Source organism: Zalophus californianus, chromosome 10 (assembly GCF_009762305.2).
Source record: "Zalophus californianus isolate mZalCal1 chromosome 10, mZalCal1.pri.v2, whole genome shotgun sequence".
NCBI lineage: Eukaryota > Metazoa > Chordata > Mammalia > Carnivora > Otariidae > Zalophus > Zalophus californianus.
Genome location: NC_045604.1, coordinates 40,242,854 through 40,267,375, shown reverse-complemented (window position 1 = coordinate 40,267,375; position 24,522 = coordinate 40,242,854). Strand labels below are relative to the sequence as shown.

Sequence of the window (24,522 nt, the reverse complement as noted above, 5' to 3'; positions counted from 1 at the left end):
ATTCATTCTTTAGTGGGATGCTCTGTAGCCTCCATGTATTTGAGTTCTTTCTGACTTTCCTCTTGTGATTGAGTTCTAGTTTCAAAGCATTGTGGTCTGAAAATATGCAGGGAATAATCCCAATCTTTTGGTACCAGTTGAGACCTGATTTGTGACCTAAGATGTGATCTATTCTGGAGAATGTTCCATGGGCCCTAGAGAAGAATGTGTATTCTGTAGCTTTGGGATGGAATGTTCTGAATATATCTGTGAGGTCCATTTGCTCCAGTGTGGCATTTAAAGTCTTTATTTCCTTGTTGATCTTTTGCTTAGATGATCTGTCCATTTCAGTCAGGGGGTTGTTAAAGTCCCCCACTATTATTGTATTGTTGTCAATGTGTTTCTTTGCTTTTGTTATTAATTGCCTTATATAATTGGCTGCTCCTATGTTAGGGGCATAGATATTTACAATTGTTCGATCTTCTTGTTGGATAGACCCTTTAAGTAGGATATAGTGTCCTTCCTCATCTCTTACTACAGTCTTTGTTTTAAAATCTAATTTGTCTGATATAAGGATTGCCACCCCAGCTTTCTTTTGGTGTCCATTAGCATGGTAAATTGTTTTCCACCACCTCACTTTCAATCTGGGGGTGTCTTTGGGTCTAAAATGAGTCTCTTGCAGCAGCATATCGTGGGTCTTGTTTTTTAATCCAATCTGATAGCTTGTGTCTTTTGATTGGGGCATTTAGCCCATTTACATTCAGGGTAACTATTGAAAGATATGAATTTAGTGCCATTGTATCGCCTTAAGGTCACTGTTACTGTATATTATCTGTGTTTCTTTTTGGTCTATGTTACTTTTAGGCTCTCTCTTTGCTTAGAGGACCCCTTTCAATATTTCTAGTAGGCTGGTTTCGTGTTTGCAAATTCCTTTAGTTTTTGTTTGTCCTGGAAGCTTTTTTATCTCTCCTTCTATTTTCAATGACAGCCTAGCTGGATATAGTATTCTTGGCTGCATATTTTTCTCGTTTCGTGCTCTGAATATATCATGCCGGTCCTTTCGGGCCTGCCAGGTCTCTGTGGATAGGTCTGTTGCCAATCTAATGTTTCTACCATTGTAGGTTACATATCTCTTGTCCCAAGCTGCTTTCAGGATTTTCTCTTTGTCTCTGAGACTCATAAGTTTTACTATTAGATGTCAGGGTGTTGACCTGTTTTTATTGATTTTGAGAGGGGTTCTCTGAGCCTCCTGCATTTTGATGCCTGGTTCCTTCCCCACATTAGGGAAGTTCTCTGCTATAATTTGCTCCAGTATACCTTCTGCTCCTCTCTCTCTTCTTCTTCTGGAATCTCAATTATTCTAATGTTGTTTCATCTTATGTTATTGCTTATCTCTCGAATTCTGCCCTCGTGATCCAGTAGTTGTTTATCTCTCTTTTTCTCAACTTCTTTATTTTCCATCATTTGGTCTTCTATATCACTGATTCTCTCTTCTGCCGCATTTATCCTGCAGTTAGTGCCCCCATTTTTGATTGCACCTCATTAATAGCCTTTTTGATTTCAACTTGGTTAGGTTTTAGTTCTTTTATTTCTCCAGAAAGGGTTTCTCTAATAACTTCCATGCTTTTTTCAAGCCTAGCTAATATCTTTAAAATCATGATTCTGTACTTTAGTCCAACATCGTACTAATATCCGTATTGAGTAGGTCCCTGGCAGTTGGTACTACCTCTTGTTCTTTTTGTTGAGGTGATTTTTTTTCGTCTTGTCATTTTGTCCAGAGAATAGATGAATGAGAGAACAAAATGCTAACAGGGTAACAATGTCCCCAGAAAATATACTCTAAACAAATCAGAAAAGACCTGAAACTGGGGGAAAAGAAAGGGAAAGAAAGAAAAAAGAAAAGAAAAAAAAAAGAAAAAGATAAAAACAAACAAAAACAGAACAAAATGAACCAAAAAAAAAAAAACAGAATATGATCAAATATGATCAGGCTGGTGCATAGATCAGTGCCACACACTAGATTTTGGGTATATTTTGGTCTGTTAGAAGGAAGTGCCTCCCAAGGTTTTAAAGAAAGAAAAACTTATATATGTACATAAATAAGGGTATATTGATGAAGGGATGGAATATGACTGTAAAGATGAAAATTATAACAAATTTTATAAAAGGAATTGATAAGAAGTTTGAAAAAAGAAAGAAGAGAATTTAAAAAAAAAGAAAAAAAGGGAGAGAATGTGATCAGGCAGGAGACTAGAACAAAGCCATACACTAGAGACTTAGGGTATATTTTGATCTGTTAGAAGAAACTATCCCAAAATTTTAAAAAGAGGACAACTTATATATATATGCCAAAAATAAGGGTAACTACTATGAAGGGATAGAATATGACTCTAAAAATGAAAAATAAAAATGTTTTTTAAACAAGGGATTGTTAAGATGTTGGTTGAAAAAGGGAAAAAGAAAAATTAAAAGAAAAAAGACCGTTAAAAAAAATTAATTTGGAAAGACTAAGAATCATGGTAAAAAAGCCATGGATTCTATGTGCAGTATTCCCCTAGCTCTGGAGTTCTGCCGTTCTCACTGATCGGTAAACTTGGTCTTGGCTGGCTGCTCTTGCTGATCTTCTGGGGGAGGGACCTGTTGCCGTGGTTCCCAAATGTCTTTGTGGAGGTGGAATTGCCCGCCCTTGCTGGGTCCAGGCTAAGTAATCTGCTCCGGTTTGCTCTCAGGATCTTTTGTTCCCTGCAAGCTTTCCGTGCAGCTTTGGAGGACGAGAGTGAATATGATGGCATCCCAATCTCTGCCCCGGAGGAGCTGAGAACTCGGGGTCCTGCTCCTCAGTGCGCTCCCCAAGAAAAGCAGTCAATCACTCCCGTCTCCCCATCTCCGGCCGCACTCCATGCTCACCTGGCCTGTGACCGAGCGTTTCTATCTCTGGCACCTGACCCCGTGTGGAGTCTCCAAACCAAGCCAATCCCTGCGGTGCGCTGTCGCGCTGCTCCTCCTGCGGGAGGAGGGGGAGTCTCCCTGGATCTGCCGCTTGTTGGGTCCCTGCTGGAGGAGCAGTGGCCCGACTGTCACCAATCACAGTTTATGGCAGCCCTGAGCTGAGAGCCCGCGCTTCGGCTCCATCTCTGCAGCCGGCTTCCCTGCTCTGATACCTGGGAGCTCTGCCACACTAAGGTACCCCCGGTCTTTCTGTGACCCCGAGGGTCCTGAGACCACACTGTCCCAGCAAGGGTTCCACCCCCTGCTTAGCCACTGGAGCAATGTCCTTCAGCGGAGCCGACTTCTAAAAGTTCCGATTTTGTGCTCCGCGGCTCTAGCACTTGCCAGATGCGGCCGACGGAGGCCCCCACCCCCGCTGTCTATCCTCCCCAATATCGCCTCAGATTCACTTCTCCGCACGTCCTACCTTCCAGAAAGTGGTCGCTTCTCTGTTCAGAGAGTTGTTGCTATTCTTTTCTTCGATCTCCTGTTGAGTTCGTAGGTGTTCTGAATGGTTTGATCCCTATCCAGCTGAATTCCCGAGACCAGATGAAATCCAGGTCTCCGACTCCTCCGCCCTCTTGCTCCCCCGGATTTTTTTTTTTTTCTTAATAAAGTGTGGTAAGACATTGTGATCTCCTTTTTAAAGCAAAACAATAACGTGGTGTCAAAAAGGAAAAGCATAAGAGAGGCAAACTAGCTGAAGTGTTCTCCATGCAGAGAATCCAAGCATACCGAGAAATAGAGAACATGAGAAGAGAAGACCCATGGTATCTCTTAAAATCAGTCTCCAACAATCTTCCTTTCTTGCTCCTTAAAAGGATTGATTGTATGTGGCATGTCAGAATGTTGCCTATCCTCACCCTCTGAGCCATATAGAAGATGGATTGAAGGGTTCCAAATGACAATTGGAAATATTATTTTACTGTCCACGAGCAGAGTGAGTTTTTAATATTTAACAAACATGAATGCGTCGGCACTGACCAATCAGAACAGAAGCAGCAAGAAATGAGTGCTAGCCATTAACAACTGACATGGTCATACTGGGCATCTCAACCGAGTATCAGCCCTGCTCACGGGTGTTTCTCAAGGGGAGAAATAGCTCCTTTTTACATAGAAATCTTTTTTGTTTGTTTGTCTTTTCTATTATAAATATAAACCTTACATGGAGTCCAGATTCTGTAGGAGAAAAGTATGCTTCATCCTGTTACTGATATAGTGGAATGGGGATTAAAGGGCTGGTTTTACCAGATCCTGAGCACATAGAAGATTATAAAGTTGCTCCAGAGAGCAACAGGTCTTTCTTAGACTGCTTTTCTCGTGTTGATGGAGAATTGCCTTCCAGAGTTCTTCCCAGAGCTAACCAGCTTCATCTTTTGCTTGCAGCAGCCCCTAACTCTCCCTCTCTCTCTGATTTTGCTCTGGATTCCTCCAATCCATGGGTCCCATAGCAGGAACTTCGGTCATGTCCTTTCCCTGCATAAAACTTTTCAAGAACGTTCTATCACATTTCTAAGGAAAGATCTAGCCCTTAGCATGACTACATGTTCCTGAATGATCAGCCCTATTTCTCCAACTTCATGCTGAACCTCTTTCCCTTTCACTCACTGTCTTCCAGACACATAGGACTGAGTTCTTCCCATCCTCTAGCACATATATGTTTCCTGTTGTCTTCATCAACTCTTTCCTACTTAGCCCTCAATTTCGGCTTACCTATCACTTTTAAAGAGGCCTTCCTTGAATCTCCAGTTGGTTATTTTCTTATCATTACGACCTCAAGGATTTAAACATTTGATGGATTTCAGTTCATTGCAATTATTATCCTGCTCAAATCATCCCATTTTTAATTAGTAGCTTTTTAAGATTGGGTCTATGTCATGAACCAGTGACATAGCCTTGTTAGTCCTGAGAGCTTCTTCACTATATGCTTTGACAAGATGCTCCATGTTCATCTCCTACGTTTCTTGACCCACACTTGGAGTCACACATTTCTCAAAAATGTCTTGACTTCTTTTAGTAGGGAAATGGTATAGGAAAACCACAATTTTGGTGCTAAAGATTCTCATTGCTACTGGGTGCTTGGTAATTTTTTCTGGGTTTTTCCAATGGACATTGTTGGGACATATACATATACCTATATCTTACATCATACATAATGTATTACATACCTACCCTATTATATATGTTCATAATCACATATATACTTATATACTATACATGTGTATTGTATGGATGTATGGATTTTAAATACCTTATGAGTTAATAATGGTATTTCCAGTTCAAATTCAGTACTAACAGGTTTTACTTAACTTATACATTTCATCTGTATCTCATTTTTTTCCATATCACGAACCCTGATTCTCAAGGTCAAGGGGGATGATAGAATTAGAATATATTATAATTATTCATATGTTTTATTCATGTTGCATGCAGAAAATCTCAAAATAGCAATACTAATATTATCAATAATATGATTACTGAATACATTGAAAATTTTTGTTTAGCATATACTGTCTCCAATATCCACCAATCTTTTTAAAGATTTATTTATTTATTTGAGAGAGAGAAAGAGAGCACAGGCAGGAGAGGCAGAGGGAGAGGGAGAGAGAATCTCAAGCAGACTCTGTGCTGTGCCTAGAGCCTGACATGGGGTTCGATCTCATGACCCTGAGATCATGACCAAGAACAGATGCTCAACCAACTCCGCCACCCAGACGCCCCCTCCTATTTTTAATAATTATACTATACATACATTAGCAGAGCATATACTCATTACATATTATATTCTCTTATTTTCAATCCTTATTTAATTGCAATTCTACAAGTAACAATACATTTGAGGCTTTCCACGGGTATTCATTGAACAAATAGATAAAAGTGCTCTATTTTTTAAAAGAAGTGTTTCAAAGTGTGAGCTTACAAGTCAGTCAGTTCTATAAGGGAGCCCTGGTTTATTGATTTTGAGAGTTCACCACCGGGTCTAGACCTCTGCTCTACACCGTTTGGATCTTACCATGAGCTTTTTTCACTTAACTGCTACTGGATTGGGCAAAACCCCTACAAGTTTCAGCTGATGTTCTCAAATTGGCCTGCCATGTTGTCAGTAATTATTGTCAACTATTTTGAGTTTCTCCTGTTTGCAGAACCATCAAATGACTTATTGTTTTCCTCTGCTTTTTCCCACACAGACCTTTAAAAAAAAATGATTTTACTTACTTATTTGCATGAGAGAGAGGGAAAGGGAGATAGAGAGCACATTGTGGGTGGGGGGAGGAGCAGAGGGAGAGGGACAAACAGACTCCATGCTGGGTGGGGAGCGCAATGTGGGGTTTGATCTCATGACCCTGAGATCATGACCTGAGCTGAGATCAAGAGGAGGCTGATTAACCAACTGAGCCACCAAGGCGCCCCCACAGACCTCTTTTTTTAAAAATCCCCTATGTACCCAGTACCCAACAGAAACATTAAATAAACAAGAATAATCCCATAAATAAACTTATATATTTATCACATGTGCTATAAAGGAAAAGTACATTATGTTATCAAACAAGTACTTCAATATTTTGCTTTTCTTGCACTTTTTCCTGTCGGGAATGTCTTTCCCTCTTGTTCCATCTAGCAAAAGGATAGAGCTCTATAGTGATAACCAACCCATTTCCTCCTTTCCTGGGATCCTAGGCACATTTATTACCTAAGAAGGAGTAAGACTCTTCTTGTTCTCTCAAGAACAAGAAGGACTAGCCTCACTGGACATTTCTAAAAAAACTGCAGAATACAAAAATCAGATTTCTATTATAACTATGTCCCATGAGTCCTAAGTGTGCATTTTATCTTTGTATACATCATTGCCAGGCTTGGAACACCACTCCTCATATACATAAAAATCTTGTTCTACCATGGGTGAACAGCTTTATTTCTACTGCTCACCATTGGCCAATGCTTTTATCAAAGGATTTATTGCAGAAAGCTAGACTGTATTGTCTCTGCACGTCTAGAACCTCAACCCATCCATCATAGATTGATCTCTCCCTATTTCTGGCTCCCTACTATGAACATAAAAATTGAGCTAAATTTTCTGGCAACTAAGACATAAACTTTCCTATTAGATATTTCATCTCCCTCTCTCTTTCCTTTCTACTATGGTCAAACACCTAAAACACTAGTGATTTAGTGTTTCACTTTCCTTTTACTTCACCGCCTCAATAGCCTTACCGCTTCTCACTTTCTCTGCACTTCAACCAGCCTTCCGGCTGTGAGCATGCCATGGCAGTTACTCTCTTAACTACCAAATCCAAAGAACACACTTTAGCCTTTTTTGGCCCTTTATCTTTACATCGGTTATGGCATTTGATACAGCTGACCATTCTCTTAAAAGTTCCTCTTTTGGCTCCACATACAATTTTCCCCTAGATTCCCACCTCTGGTGTGGCTCAGTCTCAGCTTCCTTTCTGGCTCTTCTTTCTCCATTTGCCCATTATAAATTGATGCCACCCACTTAGAAATGCCCAGCCCCTTCTCAATACATTTACCGCTCCACATCCTTCGCAGCTTCCCCTATGGATTTAGCTAACAATTCTGAATTTTTATCTCCAACTCAAGAGTCATATTTCCAATGACTTAATGGGCATCTTCCACCTCCTAGACTTTTGACACCTCAAACTCAAAATATCGTGCATCTTGCTTTCTTCTTCTTTGTATATCCACTTAAATCATTTAATAAGTATTTATTGAGCCTACTATGTACCAAGATTATTCTAGGTACAACAGTGAATTAAAGGGCAAAAAAATCTGCACTGTGGAGCATTCAGTTTAGTTATGAAGGTTATATTCTAATGAGGAATTTACATTATGGTCTTGTTGAGACATTCTTTATGAGTGTATATTATATTGCTTTATTCTCTTTCCCACAACCATACAACAATGTGCACACACAATAACTTCTATCACCACATCCATGATAATGGACATTTACATTACTTCCAATGTTTTGCTATTAAGAAACATTGCAGTGAATACCCTTAGACATCTGGCATCATCCATCTACATACCTGTAGAATGAACTAGAAGCAGAACTGTTAGCTCTGAGATTATGTACATCAGTAATATTCATATACATTCAAAAGTGTTTTCCAAAAAGGTTGCATCAATTCTAACTGTCACTGGTAATTTATAAAAGCATCTGTTTTCCCACACCTTTGATAACATGGATATCAAAATATTTCCCATACAATTTCCCAAATGTGTTCCCTTTTTCTTTCTGCATGCAAAATTGAAATTCATTTTTAAAAGTCATTTGTATTTACTTTATCCTTGCTTTCCTGTGTGTGTGTTTGGTCTTTTTCTACTTGATTGTTAAGCATATTCATGTTGGTTTGTAGGCTTTCTATACACATATCTGTATATACACATACAAGTTCTTTGTCCATGAGATAACATATATCTATATACTAGTAATGAAAAGTAGAAACAGAAATCTTTAAAAGCATCATTTACAAAAGCTCCAAAAAATGAAATACCCAAGTATGAATCTAACAAAAAAGGTGCAGAGTCTATATGAGGAAAACTATAAAACCGAGGATAAAAATGAAGCGGAACTAAACAAATGGATCAAACGGCTCAAATATTAGTAAGATGTCAACATTCCCCAAATTTATCTATAGATTTAACACTTATCCCAATCAAAATCCCAGCAGGATTTTTGTAGATACTGTCCAGCTGATTTTAAATTTTATATAGAAAAGCAAACGATGTAGAAAAAACAACTTCAAGGAAGAACAAATTCAGAGGAACTCACACTGCATGATTCCCTGACCTACTGTATGGTATCAGTGAAAGCATACATAAATTAACGGGACAGAATAGAGAGTCCAGAAGTAAACTTACAAAATTATAGTGAACTGACTTTCAATACTAGTACAAATGCAATTCTATGGGTAAAAGATAGTCTTTTCCATGAATGGTGCTGAAACAATTGGAAATTCACATGCAAAAGATATATGCCTCCACCCACACCTCTTCCTTTATAAAAACTACTAACTTAAAGTGGATCACGGGCCTAAAATGTAAAACATAAAATTACCATCTTCTGAAAAAAGAAAACACAAGAGAAAATGCTCATGAGTTGTGTTAGAAAAAGCATCGTTAGATACAACACTAAGAGCTTGATCCATGAGAGAGAAAAAAAAAAAAAAACAGATCAGTTGTACTTCATCATAACTAAAACCTTTTTCTCTATAAGATATGGTTCAGAAAATGAAAAGCAGAGGGTGGAAAATGTCTTCAAATCACAAATCCAACAAAGAATTTATACCCATAATTTTAAAAGAACTCTCAAAACCAACAATAAGAAAACAAAAAAGATTTGAACACATTTCACCAAACAGGATATTCAGATCACAAAGAAGCAAATGAAAAGATGCTCAGGACGCTTGGGTGGCTCAGTCGGTTAAGCGTCTGCCTTCGGCTCAGGTCATGATCCCAGGGTCCTGGGATTGAGCCCTGCATCGGGCTCCCTGCTCAGTGGGGAGCCTGCTTCTCCCTCTTCCTTTACCCCTCCTCCTGCTCTTGCATGCTCTCTCTCTCTCTCTCAAATAAGTAAATAAAATGTTTTTTTTTTTTAAAGAAAAGATGCTCAATGTCTTAAACCACAATGAGATGCCATTGGATCTCATTAGATGCACTTATTAGAATTGTTAAGAAATAAAAACAAATGAAAAAATAAACGGACAATACCAAGTGTGGACAGGAAGACCAAGTAACTACAAATCTCATACATTGCTGGTAGGAATGCAAAACGGTAAAGTCACTCTGGAAATTTCCATTTACCATATGATTGGCAATCCCACACCTAGGTATTCATTTACGCTAGAGAAATGAAAACTTATATTCACATAAAAACCTGTGTTTAAAGCAAATTCTATGTAGAGCAACATTGTTCAGAATCCCCCAAAACTGGGCACAGCCTGAGTGCTCTTCATTGGTTGAATAAATCAACACACTCAGGTACAATAAAATACTGCTCCTCAATAAAGGGAAACAAAGTATCAATAGACGTGACAACAGGGATGACTCACTCACAGATGCATTCTGCTAAGTGAAAGAAACCAGGCTCAAAAGGTTGCAAGCTTATGATTTCACTTATATGACATTCTGGAAGAGGCAAAACTGTAGAAACAAAACCAGGTAAGTGGTCCCAGGACCTAGACATGAGGGAGTTTCCATGATAAAGCGGCTGCAGAAGAGAATATTTTGGGGGTGAAAGAACTGTTCTTTATCTTGATTATGGTGCTGGTAACAAGACTAGACATTTGTCAAAACTCACAGAACCACGCACACAAAAATTAGTGAATTTTATTTCATGTGGATTTTTAAATAACTTACAAAATACATACGAAACAAAAAGCTGTGTTCAGTGAGCAGATTATCTCACCCTGAAGGAGTGAGAATCCTACACCTTTCTCAAAATAAAACAAATCTTAAAAACATGAAGGCAGAGAAGCAAGAACTTTTCCGGGACTGCACTACTCAGAACTCTAAACTGTCAAGGTGTGAAAAGAAATTGGTGGCTTTTGCACATGACAGTTCGATTCATCTTGACCCCTCACCTCAGGTTTCAAAAGGGGGAAAACAGCATGAGGAAAACAAAACACTTTGGCATCATACTATGTGATGACCGGTAATCACATCTCTATTAGTTCTGACGCACTTAGTCTAACCCGAATGCCATTTCTCTCACAGGAGGAATGAACAATCAGGATAATACTATCATGCAGAACAAGAGAAGGGCTTCTCTAAGCTTCATTCTAGTCCATTCAAATACATCAAAGCCCTCTATTCCATGATTTCTTCTTTAAGCCTACATTTTTCATGAAATACCACCAACCAAAACTATTGCACAGAACATGCGGCAATGTTAACCTTTGAAATGAAAAGAAAATGAGGAACTGGGCTAAAAGAGTCTTGCACACCCAAAGCTACTAATATGAAAAAAATCAACATGTTGCATTTCAAAATCACCTAGTGGTTAACTGTGAGATAGTTGGATTCTGCTGCTATACAGTTTTTTTCTGTTTTTTTCTTGCACTTATCAGTTGTGGTTCCTGCTGGCTAAAATCTTCAGTCATACCAAAGAAAGCTTCTGATTACTAGATTCGAGTTAACAGATAGAACTATGCCCTGAGTCTCAAAATCTATGCCTGTATGATGTAGCTTACCAGCCTCTAAGGAGCTATGGCGCAGAGTTTTACCTGATGTTATCACCTCGTTAACTGGTACACATACAGTTATATCATATTATATTATAATTATTATATAAATAATAACATCTATAATATACATAAAATAACATAAAAGTATAAAGTCCAGTTGTCCAGATCCATATCATTTCAGCCAAGCAAGGTTGCCAAGATCACAACTGTAGCCTTGACTCCTTTGTAAAATAAAAAGTATAAATGAGTAAATGTGAATATCCTTACTCTCTTGAAGTGTCTGGTATATATTGGTAGTGGAGAAGACAGGAAATTGCCGAAACTCAAGTTTTTCTGCACACCCCACTGAGGTTGACCTAGTTGCTCTGTGTGTGTACCTGGCTGGGTCTCTGGGGAAGGCACAATGCAAGGTAAGCGTTAATTACTGCTTCAGTTTAAGGCTCCCATTAAAGCACAAAAGAAGCAGATGAATTCTATATTTCTGCATAAAAATCAGAGATTATCCTAAAACCATTAGACAAATTATGCTAGATGCAAAGTCTCATTTCTCCATACTCAACCTTCTCCTTAGACTATTTTGCTTTATTATTCATATTATACAGCAAATGAAGTAAATGTAGCATCTTTCTCTGCTTTAAGGGTGAGAACAAGTGAAATAATGTATGTGGAAATGTTTTGAAAAGAAAATGGCACTATATAGACGCAAGATAATATTTTCTTTAATAGCCACTGCTGACACTCTCCCAAATACATAGTGACTTTCCACTTAGTAAATCTGACAGCTAGATTGTTATTTCATATCTGTGATGTGGAAACATTGCTTAAACCAGTTTAAGCAGTAGTGCAAGAATGATGGTTCTGCCAAGTGCTTTGCACTTGTAACAAATGAACACAATAAATCAAATCATCAAAATACAATGTCCACATAAAACTTTGGTTTTTGCAGGCACTATAGAAAGATGTCATAGGAAATATCTTGAAGATGAATATTTTCAGTCCTTAAACTCTCAAAAAAAACATTTCTGCAGAGAATGTTTATGCTGATTATGGTGGGTTCCCTAAGATGATTAGACACAGGACGGAAGGGAAAATTAATTAGTGATAGCCAATCCAATGTTTCCACTGTCTTGATCATTGAGGACTGTAGACGATCAATCAAATTTATTTTACCACCTAAGACATCCAAATCATCTAAAAAAAACTTCATTATTTTCGATTTGTACATTCTGATTGCCTTACTCATTCTTTCATTGCACTTGTAGGAGTTTTGCTTAACAATTTTCTTATATTAGGAGCCCACTAAGTGAAGAATAGATATTTCTATTGAGTCACATCTTTGGGTAGCATTTAGCACAACCAAGGAATTTAGATTTTTTTTATTATTATTATTATGTTACGTTAATCACCATACATTACATCATTAGTTTTTGATGTAGTGTTAAGGAATTTAGATTATTTTAAACAGCTAGAATGACTAGAACCACATAGTCAAAAAGGCCCCTAGAGTTCAGGTAGTTTAGCCATCCTATTGCACTCTTACTATAGGCCAAGCATGGCACAAATTGTCTCATTTAATCTTTACAGTAGTAATTCTAAGGAGGAAGAATTATTAACTCCATATTATATATGAAGAATCAGAAACTTAGAGTTTAAGCAACTTTCTCCAGGTCACATAGTTTATAAGCAGGGGGTCTGGAATTCCAGGAAACATTTGTCTGACTCCAAATACTTGCTTTCCCCCCCCATTTTGAATCTCCTTGTCTATATCATATCACCAGTGGCAGGGAGCTCATTTCTCTTGGTACGGCAAATCTTGAACAGTTCTGGCTATAGTCTTTCTGATGTCAAGCAACTAACTAGAAAAAAATTATAACACGCCATAAAAATTCCAGTTATAATTTGTCATCAGTAACTACATCCCAATCCTTCTGGAGGGTGGAGGGGTTCTAAGTGGACATTTTCCTTTTGAAGATAATCCTCAAAATCTTAATCATTCTACCATACATCACTGACTTGGCTTTCATTAAAATATGGCTTAGGACTTCTCTAATATTGCATCATTTCTTGATTGAGTTCCCAGAATTCTACATAATAAATCCAGATAATGTTACCCTGAAAAAGTGTTTGTGCAGATATCAACAAACCTTCTAATTCTTAAGAGAGCTTCCAAACAATTCCTATAGAATATCTTATTCTAATGAGAATTACATTCTGACAGATCTGCCTGTATAAATTATATGTAAAATATACTTCTAAGTAGGAGAGAGAACTGACCTGTTAATGGGATCATTTAAGCTTATCTAAATGCTATATATGATTACCCCAAAGTATATTACCTTGATGATAATTGCTGCTTAGTTACACTTCCTGTCAGTTCCTACCCAAAGGATCCTACCACCACTTCTAACAAGATGTGGTAAAATCACCTGTATAGCATTCTTGCTACTTATAGTAGCAGAAGGACATGTATTCAGTTTAACAAGTATCTATGGCAAGTGATCTAGAACAAAATTAGAGAAACACAACACTGTTATCTGGCATCATAGAAGATAGAGATGGCAGCTGTAATAAATCTACCTTACCTCTCTAGCTCTCTTCCATTGAGTGCCTTTCTTTGTGTTTTTTGCTTCTCTCCTGTCACTCCCGGAACACTTGGTTTGACTCCAAAATTCTCTTCATCCACTTGCCTCTTGGTTTGTTTTCATGCTCCTTACACCTAAAAAATGATCTCCCCCATTTGAGGGTTTGGCCAATGTCTTGGCTTACCCACCAATCTTCAGCAGAGGGGGCTCCAAAATAGCTAATTACAAATCCTGTGCTACAAATTAACACCTGGAAATTACATCCTAATTGGAAATCAGCTGATATTTTATATACTGAATTGCTCCCAAAACTTTATATCCCTTCAAGTAAACAACGAGTTTTTGAACTCTTATATTTGAAAAGAAAAACAACCAAGAATAGGAAATGATTAGAAATTTGATTTTTAACGAAATTCTTTATTGAAAGTAGTAATGCAATGTAACCTCATTATTATGCAGTTCCTGTAAAACAGAATTCAATCACATTCATGGATAAGTTAATAAAGTAGAATCCTGATATGAAATGATTACTGTACACTCAAGACATCTGTCCTATTACCCAACACCAGCCTATATACATTCAAAAACTATCTATTAAGTATATACTCTGCCAGGCACTAAAGATGGACTTAGCTATATTGAATATTTACATAGAGTTATGCCATTGAAGAACTTGATTCACATTTCCAAGATCATAATCCTATTCTTATGGAGTAAAAAATCTCTTACATAGAGACATCTAAATAATTTTTCAAACAAAACTGCTAACCAAATAAATATAGAAATGAACAAGGAAGAAAAGTCTCAGTTCCCAAGTTTTAGTGTAAACTATCATAGCTTTTCTTCCCCATTTCCAAGATTCTGAGCTATCTCTTCCCTAGTAAACAAATAAGATTCACCGAGGAAATAACTAATATTCTAAGTAAATTACAAATAACATGTGTCAATCTGTATGTGGAAAAATTGATTACAAGATTAACTGTAACATGAAACCAAAGCAAAGATAGTTTAAATGACCAGAGTCCAAACGCAATGGAATGTGTAGATACTTAGGTTCATCAACTTTGCATTGCCAAAATTAATACATCACACAATAAAAGCCTGATATAACATGTCTATTATATAAAACATGCCCACATGAACGTGCAATTTATTTCAGTGTTGCACGGTCATGGAAAAAAATTCCAGTAACTAACCCTCTGTTGGAACCACCCAATGAGTTTAATTATAGACTTGTCTATGAAGACTCCCTACATCAAATACTCGCTTGGAAATCTACCCCACGTACTCCAGAAATTTTGAAAACAAACGAGGTACTTGATTCTTGCTAAGATACTTACAGTAGAAGTTCCTTTTTGCTTGTGGGTTCATCATTTGGGGATGTTTTCATCAGGAGTCATCATGCTTTTGATCTTGAATGCCGTTCTTCCACCAAGGTTTCTTGTCCGTAATTTCCAAAACAGAGTCCCTTGTACTAACAAGCCATCGTCCCATACTGTTTCCTTTCTTGTGTGAAAGTTACCCGGTAGATCGATTTCCTGTCCAAAAACCCTCCAAAATGAACCAACACTGCTGTATGCCAGTGAAATGTGCTACTCAAATACTCTGTCTTAGCAGTTTGGTTCAGAAAGAAATTCCCTGATTGAAATGAGGAATTAGATCCCGGTTGCTCCAGGGAGCTTAAAAGACAGACGTTTCTTCCTCATGAAGGAGCCTATTAAAATGTGCCAGCGTCATTTATTCTCACTAGTCTGTGGCTTGAGTACGATTGCCCACGAAGCCTCCACATACTGTGTGCTTCCTGAAGACCCTCCCAATTGCCACGGTAACAGTATCCCAACTATATTTTAAAATCAGGCTTAGTATGCTTTGAAGTACATAATGTTTTCCATTCCTGAAAGGACAAAGAGATCTACATTGTCAAAGTTTATTTTTAAGCTCATGTGCTTGCTAAGTGCAGTGGCGAACGGGCTTTCCGTGCCTGTAGTACCATTGCTGGAACCTATTAATGCGAACAGATGAATCGTTGGCTTGCTTCCACAGAGGCTTTTCTTTCTTTCTTTTAAACCTATCTAAATTGCCTTGATTATAATTTTTTAAATCAAGAATGCTATCAGTTTTCTGAGCTTGCTTGTTTTAATTTTATCAGTACAGAAGCCATGTTAGAAAGGCAAATAAGAGGAAGGTTTCAAATAGGTTTGGCTGAGATAAGAAAGTAATTGGAGGTAGATTCTGTGTCTGGAAGAAGTTTGAGGAACATGTGGAGACAGTAAAAATGACAATTTTTTACAATAAAGGAACCAACGATAAAGAATGAAAGACCACGATAAATAATGAAAGGGGGACAGAAGAGAGGAGGTAAAGTGGGAGAGAGAAAGAGGGAGAGACAGAGAGAGAAAGAGAGAGAGAGATGCCTTGACTATTAGCAACAATTCCCATGTATTTTCTTATTGTTGGGAAAGCAAATTGCTCTGGTTTGTATAACCCCCTACCAGTCTGCTCAACCCACCAAAATTAGCCCACATGTCATCTAATACCAGACTAAGACTTGTGGAAACACATTATTGCTCTATTAAAGCCATAACAAAATACAGCTGAGCAGTGAACATTAGGTGGTAGGGTGACCCTGAGGTAATACAATCCATATTATGGAATTTCTAGCCCAAATTTTAAACATCTGGTTTTGATATGATAACAAATGTGATAATGTACATTAAATACCAGTATTCAAGTAACATAATCCTTCCATCTGACTCAAACAATGAATGCTTTTCAAATCATTTGAAAGAGAGATATTAGGTAGACAGACGCTTATGCTTGTGCACAGACCAACAATGACCCTCCCGTGCACACACATGTACACGCAACGCAAGAGCATACAAACAGTCAGTTGACTTTCCAGAAATAAGAGTGGGTTTTTGCGCCCACCCCCTCCTGTCCTCTCTTTTCAGGAACCCCTTTACACAATTGCTCTAAATTGCAGGAGACTTGGCTGAGATTGGGAAGAAGGGAAGGGAAATGTGAAACACAATAATGCTAATCGGACCAGACAGAGATGTGGACCTTGACCTTTGCTGCATTAGTACCATTTCATGCTCTCATCTGATCAAGTCCCCAGCCAGCCCCTCGCAACTTGATAAGTAAACGACATCGGATTATCTTTATCCTGTGTTACCTTCATGAGGAAGAGTTTCTATATTATAAATCAAATATTACCATGTTATTAGATGTCCAGTAATTTGGTGCTTTAAGTGTTGCTGGAGTCAGAAGTTAAGATCCCTTTAAATGAGCACCTTAGAATGAGACCAGCTGGTGGAGAAGTACTAATCATGAGCATTTGCTGCCCTTCTATGTTTGTCGTCAGAGGTTGAGCGAGTGACCTGGAGGATGGAGAGGGTGTGTGGAACCTGCGGGGATGAAAGTTAAGTTGGGAGCAATGAGTGGGTGATTTAGCATGGGGTTAAGAGAGAAGGAAGAGGCTGGTGTTGACGGAAGGCTCGTGTATTTTGGAAAGGAAAGCTTGTACGGTGGTGTATCATGCAATCCATTTCCATTATCAAACACCTACTATGCTCCCAGGCACTGTGCTGAGAACGCAATTTTGTATGTTAAATGCACCAATATAAATTTGTACACCGTAGAGAGATAGCAAAGGTGAGGGAGTGGTTAAGTAGGTTTGGCAAGATCAAGGTTGATGTCTGAGCGGCATGTGGGAGATGATTGGAATTTGCTGGGCAGACAAGAGGTGATAGGACATTCCCAGATGGTGCATCCGCATATGCAATAGTGAAAGAGCAAAATGACTCTCAAAACACAAATGAGGGGCATTGCTGGGTTTTAAAATTCCAGTGAAATTTCAGAACGGGTAAGATAATTTGGTCCAGCTTTCTCCTCCCTTGCTTGACCATGTGAGCCATCTAAGGGGAGGAACGAATTCTGGTGCACCGTGGTATCACCTAATTCCTGGCACATAATGAATTGACTGATTCACAAATCACATTGTCACTCTGCACCTCAGCAAAGACTGTTCGGTAGGAGTCCGTCTTGCTCCAGCGGTATTCTGTGTTCTGTTTCTTCTCCCAGTAAGAGGAAGCCTCATTCAAAGTATTTCTGAACATGAGGAATATTGGAAATGTATTCACTCCCTTGTTTCGTCCTGATGTTCAAAGCTTCATGAGTCAGGTGAATGGTATTTGAAGGAGCCGGCAGAAAATAAAAACCCCAAGTGCTCTTTCTTGGTTCGAGCCAAACCCGAACCTTTTCAAAGGCGTGAAAACATGCAGCCACATTGGTTTGGTTTTCCCTTCCTGGGCCACTCTTCTTCCTGGTGCTGGCCAGCACCACACAGAAGTCTTGCGACATGAGCCATTTCCACGGAATTTAAAATTCTGCCAAAAACAAGAGGGATTGGAAATTTCGTGAGAATGGTTATTCTTAGGAGCTTTCCATCCCAGATTCCTAACTCGTGTGGCTCAGATAAGCATCTAAAATGCACTGCCAAACCTTCTGAGGTCCCTAATGCACTTATTTCTACTCACATTTCTGCACAGAGACCTCAGAGTTATAGTGAAGGCAATGGTTTGTTGGGAAATTGCTTCTGTATATCGGCCCAAGGCCCCCTACCTATGTGGAAATGGGTTTGGAATGCCATTTACAACACAAACATTGGGTTTGAATGTCTCCAGAACATGTTCGATTTTTAAATGAGGCATGTTACATTCTTCCAAATCAAAACAACCTACCCCAAAGCAACCCTTCAACTATTTTCTTTTTGTTGTTGTTGTTTCTGAGCAACTTCAAAATATAAGAATATTTTTTTCTTAGCATATTGTTAGGTGTGTAGCTACTCAAGCTCTTCCCACACATAGACTCATTTTTCATGAGAAGACTACATCCTAAACTCAACCAAAATCTCACTTACCAGGACACCATATCAGTTAGTCATTGCTGTGTAACACCCCTACTCCAAAACTCAAGTGGCTTCAAACAATAGGCATGTATTATTGTTAATTTTCATACAGGTCAGCGTGACAATTCTGGTCTCACCTGGACTCATTTTGCATCAGCTGCAAGTAGGGTAAGTGACTCTGTGATCTTGTCTGGGTTCTTCAATGTGTTTGAAGGTCAGCTGACCACAGGCTGTGATGTGGGAAAGCCCCAGATGGGACCACTGAGCTCGTTTTGTGTTCTTACTTGTACATATCTCTTATGTCATTCTAAAAGGCTAGCCTAGGTATGTTCTCAGGCCAGCTTGAGTATGGTTTCAAGGCAATCAGAGAGGAGGTGGAAATGTGCAAGTGCATTTTAAAGCCTCTGTTTGGGTCAACTTGTTAGGATCACATTGGCCAAAGCAACATACAAGGCAAGCCTGGACTCAGTCTTGGGGGACATCTACTACCAAAGAATGTGGATACAGGGAAGCATGGAAAATTGGGGTCACTCATGCAATCCAGCTACCACAGGTCCACTGAAAGTAGAGTCAGTCATACTCAATCACTTCGATGGATATCAGTGTGACTCAAACATTAGAGTTGTAGAGTTCGCTTTCTGTACCAAGCAAGAAGAGGGAAACCAAACTCCAGTTGGAGTAGGTGGAAAGTGTCCCAAGAAAGAAAAGGAAACACATCAACATGGCAGCTGTGGCAGAGGCAGAGTTGGAGTATGGCCAGAGACAGCAATGAGGAGCACACAAGAGCCAAACAAAACCACCAAGCATGGTGAAACCAAAGTTAGCAAACACTAACAACAAGTTAAAAGATGAACACTTGGGTGACATCTCTCTGGAGTAATTTTCTTCAAGATGGTTGTTTGAGTAGGAGAGCAGTTACAATTGCCTACAGAAGACAAGAATGATAGGCATGGACATAATGGGAGTGAGGAAAGGGGGGAGCACCAGCATCAAGGGTACACTTGCATCAAGGTGAGGACTCTTCCAGCCAATAGACACTGCCAGCCAACACTTTCAGCTTCGGAAGACTGAACACCTAGTATGGTCATACATTAAAATGTTACCCAATATTTCCTGATTTTTAAAACCCTTTGAAAAATATCTGCAGGCATGATTTACCCCCATAGACCACTGGTCTGCAATTCCACGTGTAGAGGTGTCATTTCCATGGGGCAATCTATCTTAAACAGATTCTCCACATTCATGTACTCAGGGCCTACATTAACAAATTAGACCAAATGATTTGCAATTAGAATATAAATAACTATTGCAGAAACGCTTGAATCATTCTAGAGTACCAAACCCACAGTTAAAGGGCTCCCAAAGATATTTTTATGTCCTGAAAGCTTTTGAGTTTCAAGAGTTTGTATTCTTCCATTCTCTATGTGGAAGTCTAATGGGTACTTCCATAGTCTCACTCCAAAGTTAATCGCACTCCAAAGTTAAATGCCAACTCCAAAGTTAATTGCCCCTTATTTTTAAAATCAACTTACCTGTGACACTTTATTACATAATAACTTTCTGTTATAAGTATACTTTATTTTGATGCCTCACGTTGTTGATTTCTAGAACGCACTTTTCATACACAGATCTCTTCCTATAGCATCTAGAAAATGTATTTACAATTAAGTACTTATAATTCTCAGTCTTGTTTACCTGAAAGAGTATTATCCACCCTGCAGGTTTCTGGATTTCAAGTTTATTGATTCAACTTCTTTACTTGCACTGTTCAGGCTTCTTACCTCTTTTTGTTTACTTCTATAGGCAGCCTGGAGGGAAGATATTTGAAACCCAAAGACCTAACTATTTCTTTTGCTCTGGGAGGACATCTCTTCCTGGGAAGTCATCTGATTGTTGGCATTTTTTGGAGGACCATCTTGTCTATTTCCAGATAAACATGATTTTACTGCAAGTGAAATCCCAAGGGCAAAAGAGAGATGAACAGTAAAGGTGGTTTTCTTTAGCTTCCTAAGCCAAATCTCCTAAATACATCTTCATTACTCTGTTCTCAGACCCTTACTTGGATCTCAGCAAATACAAACACCCACTCCAAAGCTCAGCATATTTTTAAATTCTATTCCATAGGAACTTATATATACCTCTTTTTCCTCCTTCAGCGCAGAAATCTGAGAATGCATTATACTGTATATTATGTTGATACTATTGCTGTGTCTGGACACGTATATTTGAGTTGCATTATACACATCTTATGCCCCTATCTATATTCTCTTGGCTCTACCCGTTTCCCAGACCCTCAGCAACTTCTTCCATCTCAGCTGCCGATAGATCTTGGAGTCTGAAGCATGATTTTATATCTGAGGCCAAACAAACAACATGTCTGGAGTCCTGGTTCCTCCCAGTATTTCCAGACTTAGAAACAAAAGCACATATCACATGGAGTAGGATCTGGCTTTCCCAAAGCTGCCAAAGGGACCAGGTGATAGAACTTCTTTAGTATTGATGAGTCAACTCCCATGAAGCAAACTGAGTCCACTTGAAAGCAGAAGATGAAGGAGAGTTGTCAGATAAATATCATCTCACTTCTTTCCCCAGATGGGCTTTTAGATGCAGGATTTTGCCATGCTGTCTGTCCAAACAATGCCACACATGGTCAAGCAGGTGCACAGCTGATGGAATGGCTGTCTCTTTGTGGGTCTTTGTGAAGCAGTGGTCAGCATGCTAACACATCATCTTGCATTTGCTTCCCACTGCTCTCTGCCACACTTCTTCTTTTCTCACTCTAGTTACCCTGGGATTCTCTTCCCAATAAAGCATTAGTACTTAAACCTTGTGTCAAGCCTAATTTTCAAGGGAATCCAGGGAAGGACATCTGTGTATATATATATATAATTATATATATTATTACAAATATAGTTTATATATAAATATATAGTTATATATAATTATATAGAGATATATATGACTTATATATATAATCATTTATTTCCCTTTACTACTCTGCATAAAATGCCATACCGCATAAAATCCTTAAGTACTGTACAGTGACATTATGACACAAAGTATGAATATGAAGAATTTATGAATCCCAGAGGTTCTTTTATGGTTTTGTTCTGCTTTTTGCTAGTGGGAAAAAGCTTTATACAAGGTAATAAAGACGAACTTTGTAAGATGCCAGCCATAAACAGGGAAATGATTAGTAACAACACTGATCCTTTAGGAAAGTAGGGTTTGAGAATCTCGAAATTACATATAAATGAGAAGAGCACCTTGAAGACTTTCACCTTAAAATGTTTTTTCTTGAAATGTGGTGAGGCCTGAAACCAAAGCTCTGCTTTAATTGCTCAGCTAATAGCAGAAGCATATTTTAAAATAAATGTCCACTTGACAGTTCTTACATGTGGGCTATTTTATGTCACATTGGGTGGATGGTAAAGTAAACTCGAAATGCCATTTGTATTATATTTTCACAGCTTAGCAAAACAATACAGTCTATTTAAATGATTTTGCTTTCATCCTTCTTATCGCTCAATTCTAAATAAAAGCATGCATATTCTAAATAAAGGCAATGCCCCCAGAGGCATCAACCCCCTCGCCTGTAGGTACAAACAAGGGTTTGATGAGAGCAGCTTCCGCCAGTGGCTGTAGAAAGAAATGTGCACTTAAGGGAAGATGCTGTTGTCACAAGATCAGCCCGCGTGGAGGTGAGGCTGAGAGGATATGCACACAGACATCAGAGACATCAGATACCATTTCAGTAGTTAAAAAGCAGGGCCAATTTTCTCTTCGGCATTCTTCTATTTAATATAGCATATAATTGAAATTGTAGTATACTTCCAATACCTGCTGGACACACCTTCCCCACAGAAATCTTACTGAAGTGAACCTTTAGTCCAATGCTATACCTTTGTGAGCCCAAAGACCCCCAGCCTTGCCTTCTGCAGATTCCTGACAGTTGATATTCATAAGTATTTCTGTTTCTTGGCCTACTGCCTAGAATTGCAGAGTCCAACATCTACACCAGTTTCCACTGAAGCACTATGTGAGTTGAGTAGATTTAAGACTTAAGGCATCAGGAGAGGGTCACAGGTCACACTGCCTTATGGTCCGCTATCTCACCCACTAGACTCCTCATACTCCTTCCCATTCCTTGCCTTGAAGCCAGCTCACAAGTGCGGCCCATTTTCTCTCTCACACAGAACAGGCCCATCCGTACATCATTCTTAGAAGCTTGCCTTTGCCTAACAAAATTGGTTTTGCACCTGTAAAGAGTTTTCATATAAGCTACGAATTTTTTTCTCCATTTCATTAAATAAGAATATAAAATTTTCTCTATGCGACTCATAAAACTATTTTTGAAAAAAAAATGTGGTCATAAACATTTTATTTTTCCTGAACTATCCCTTGCACGGAATACAATGCCCATGGTAGACTAGCTCAATTCCCCCTTTTAAATGCTTACGTAGTTCAAGGTATTTTTCCCCTTTAAAGTCATTATATTTATAGTTTTCTCTTTATTTTTTATGATTTTTGATTAATGTATGTCTCTTCCCACTAGGATGTAAACTCCAAGAGCATAGCAACCAAGTGTATCTTGCTTGGTACTGAATCATCAGTATCTGGTAATTAGCCTGGCACAAAAGTACCTGATCAATGCATTTGTTCGATGAATGAATGAAATTATATCTGCAAACTTACTAATTTCATCTTGCATATGCCCAAGAAAAAATTATAGAGAAAAACAAAAACCAAAGGTCCATAAAAGTGCATTGTCTTGCCCAAGTTCACACAGCTAATTGATAGCAGAGTGTTTTAATAAGTTTGCCATGCCTGTCGCTCAGACTTCTTGAGATTTTAGACTGTAAATTCATTGTCACATTACATTTATAAGCAGTCTTATAAAGCTAGTATTTTTTTCTCAAACCCAAATGCATGACTAAAGAAATATCAAAGAAGTCTGGTCACAGGATTCCCTGATTTTTTTTTTTTTTTTTAGTTTCATGGTTTTATTAACACAAATACAACGTGCACACAAGCTGTCTGTCTATTCATTTTCTCCGCCGCACAGCCTGGCATTGGGACTGGTGACTCTTGATGGTCAGCTGAGCTGTTCTTTCCACAATGGCTTTGTGGTTCTTGAAGGAGACACTCTGGGCAATCTCTGCACAGTGAGAGTTGTTGCAAGTCAGCAGCACTTCAAGCTCCTTGACACTGTGGACGAGGAACTTCCGGAACCCGCTGGGCACCATGTGCTTTGTTTTCTGGTTGCTCCGGTAACCAATGTCGGGAGTCAAGATCTGGCCCTTGAATCTTCGGTGCACCCTATTGCCAGTGCTTCTGGGTTTCTGCCAGTCATGCTTAATTTTGACATATCTGTCTGACTGGTGCCGGATGAATTTCTTGGTCCTCTTTTTAATGACCTTGGGCTTCACCAGAGATCCGAGGGTGGCCATGATGCCAAGTAGGAAACGGCTGCCACCTCCATAGGCAGCTCTGAGGAAAGAGGATCCCTTGACTCCTATTTTCCTGTTGAGAGATACCAAATTAGTTTATATCTTACACTGAAAAATGATATTTTGTGCCTATCCCTCCCACCCCTGCCATTGGAAATCAGTACCTGAAAATGCCTCTGTTATTTCCACTGGAGCTTTTAGTGATTTAGAATCATTCCTCAGATACACCAAACTGCACCAAGAGCTGTTTCCACTTCTCAAGAACACATGGAACAAAATGGTGCAGGTGGACAAACACTCATAAGGTCCTGTAAAAACAACTATATAGGGCTGTCAGTCCCCTCTGAGTCTTCAAAGAGCCCCAGAAATTCAGGTAAAAGTACAAGGAGAGTAAAAAACATTTTACC

At 38.7% G+C, this 24,522-nt stretch overlaps 2 protein-coding genes across 3 annotated transcripts in view; both read right to left on the bottom strand.

The window, feature by feature from the left end:
* Positions 1-15,496, bottom strand: part of KCNK2 (potassium two pore domain channel subfamily K member 2) — a 222,614-nt gene extending 207,118 nt beyond the window's left edge. The window contains exon 1 of one of the 2 annotated variants that reach the window (XM_027614022.2): positions 15,097-15,496. In XM_027614022.2, coding sequence (XP_027469823.1) covers positions 15,097-15,130 — 34 coding nt within the window. In that variant the 5' untranslated portion in view covers positions 15,131-15,496. Of the gene's footprint in view, positions 1-13,756; positions 13,775-15,096 lie in introns of those variants that run through there. The other variant, XM_027614025.2, reaches the window with a different exon arrangement.
* An 8,214-nt stretch (positions 15,497-23,710) lies between these two features.
* LOC113932609 (60S ribosomal protein L32-like) lies at positions 23,711-24,115 on the bottom strand. Its single transcript, XM_035722191.1, has one exon. The coding sequence runs from the start codon at positions 24,113-24,115 to the stop codon at positions 23,711-23,713; it is 405 nt and encodes a 134-aa protein (XP_035578084.1).
* Between the last annotated feature and the right edge of the window lie 407 nt (positions 24,116-24,522).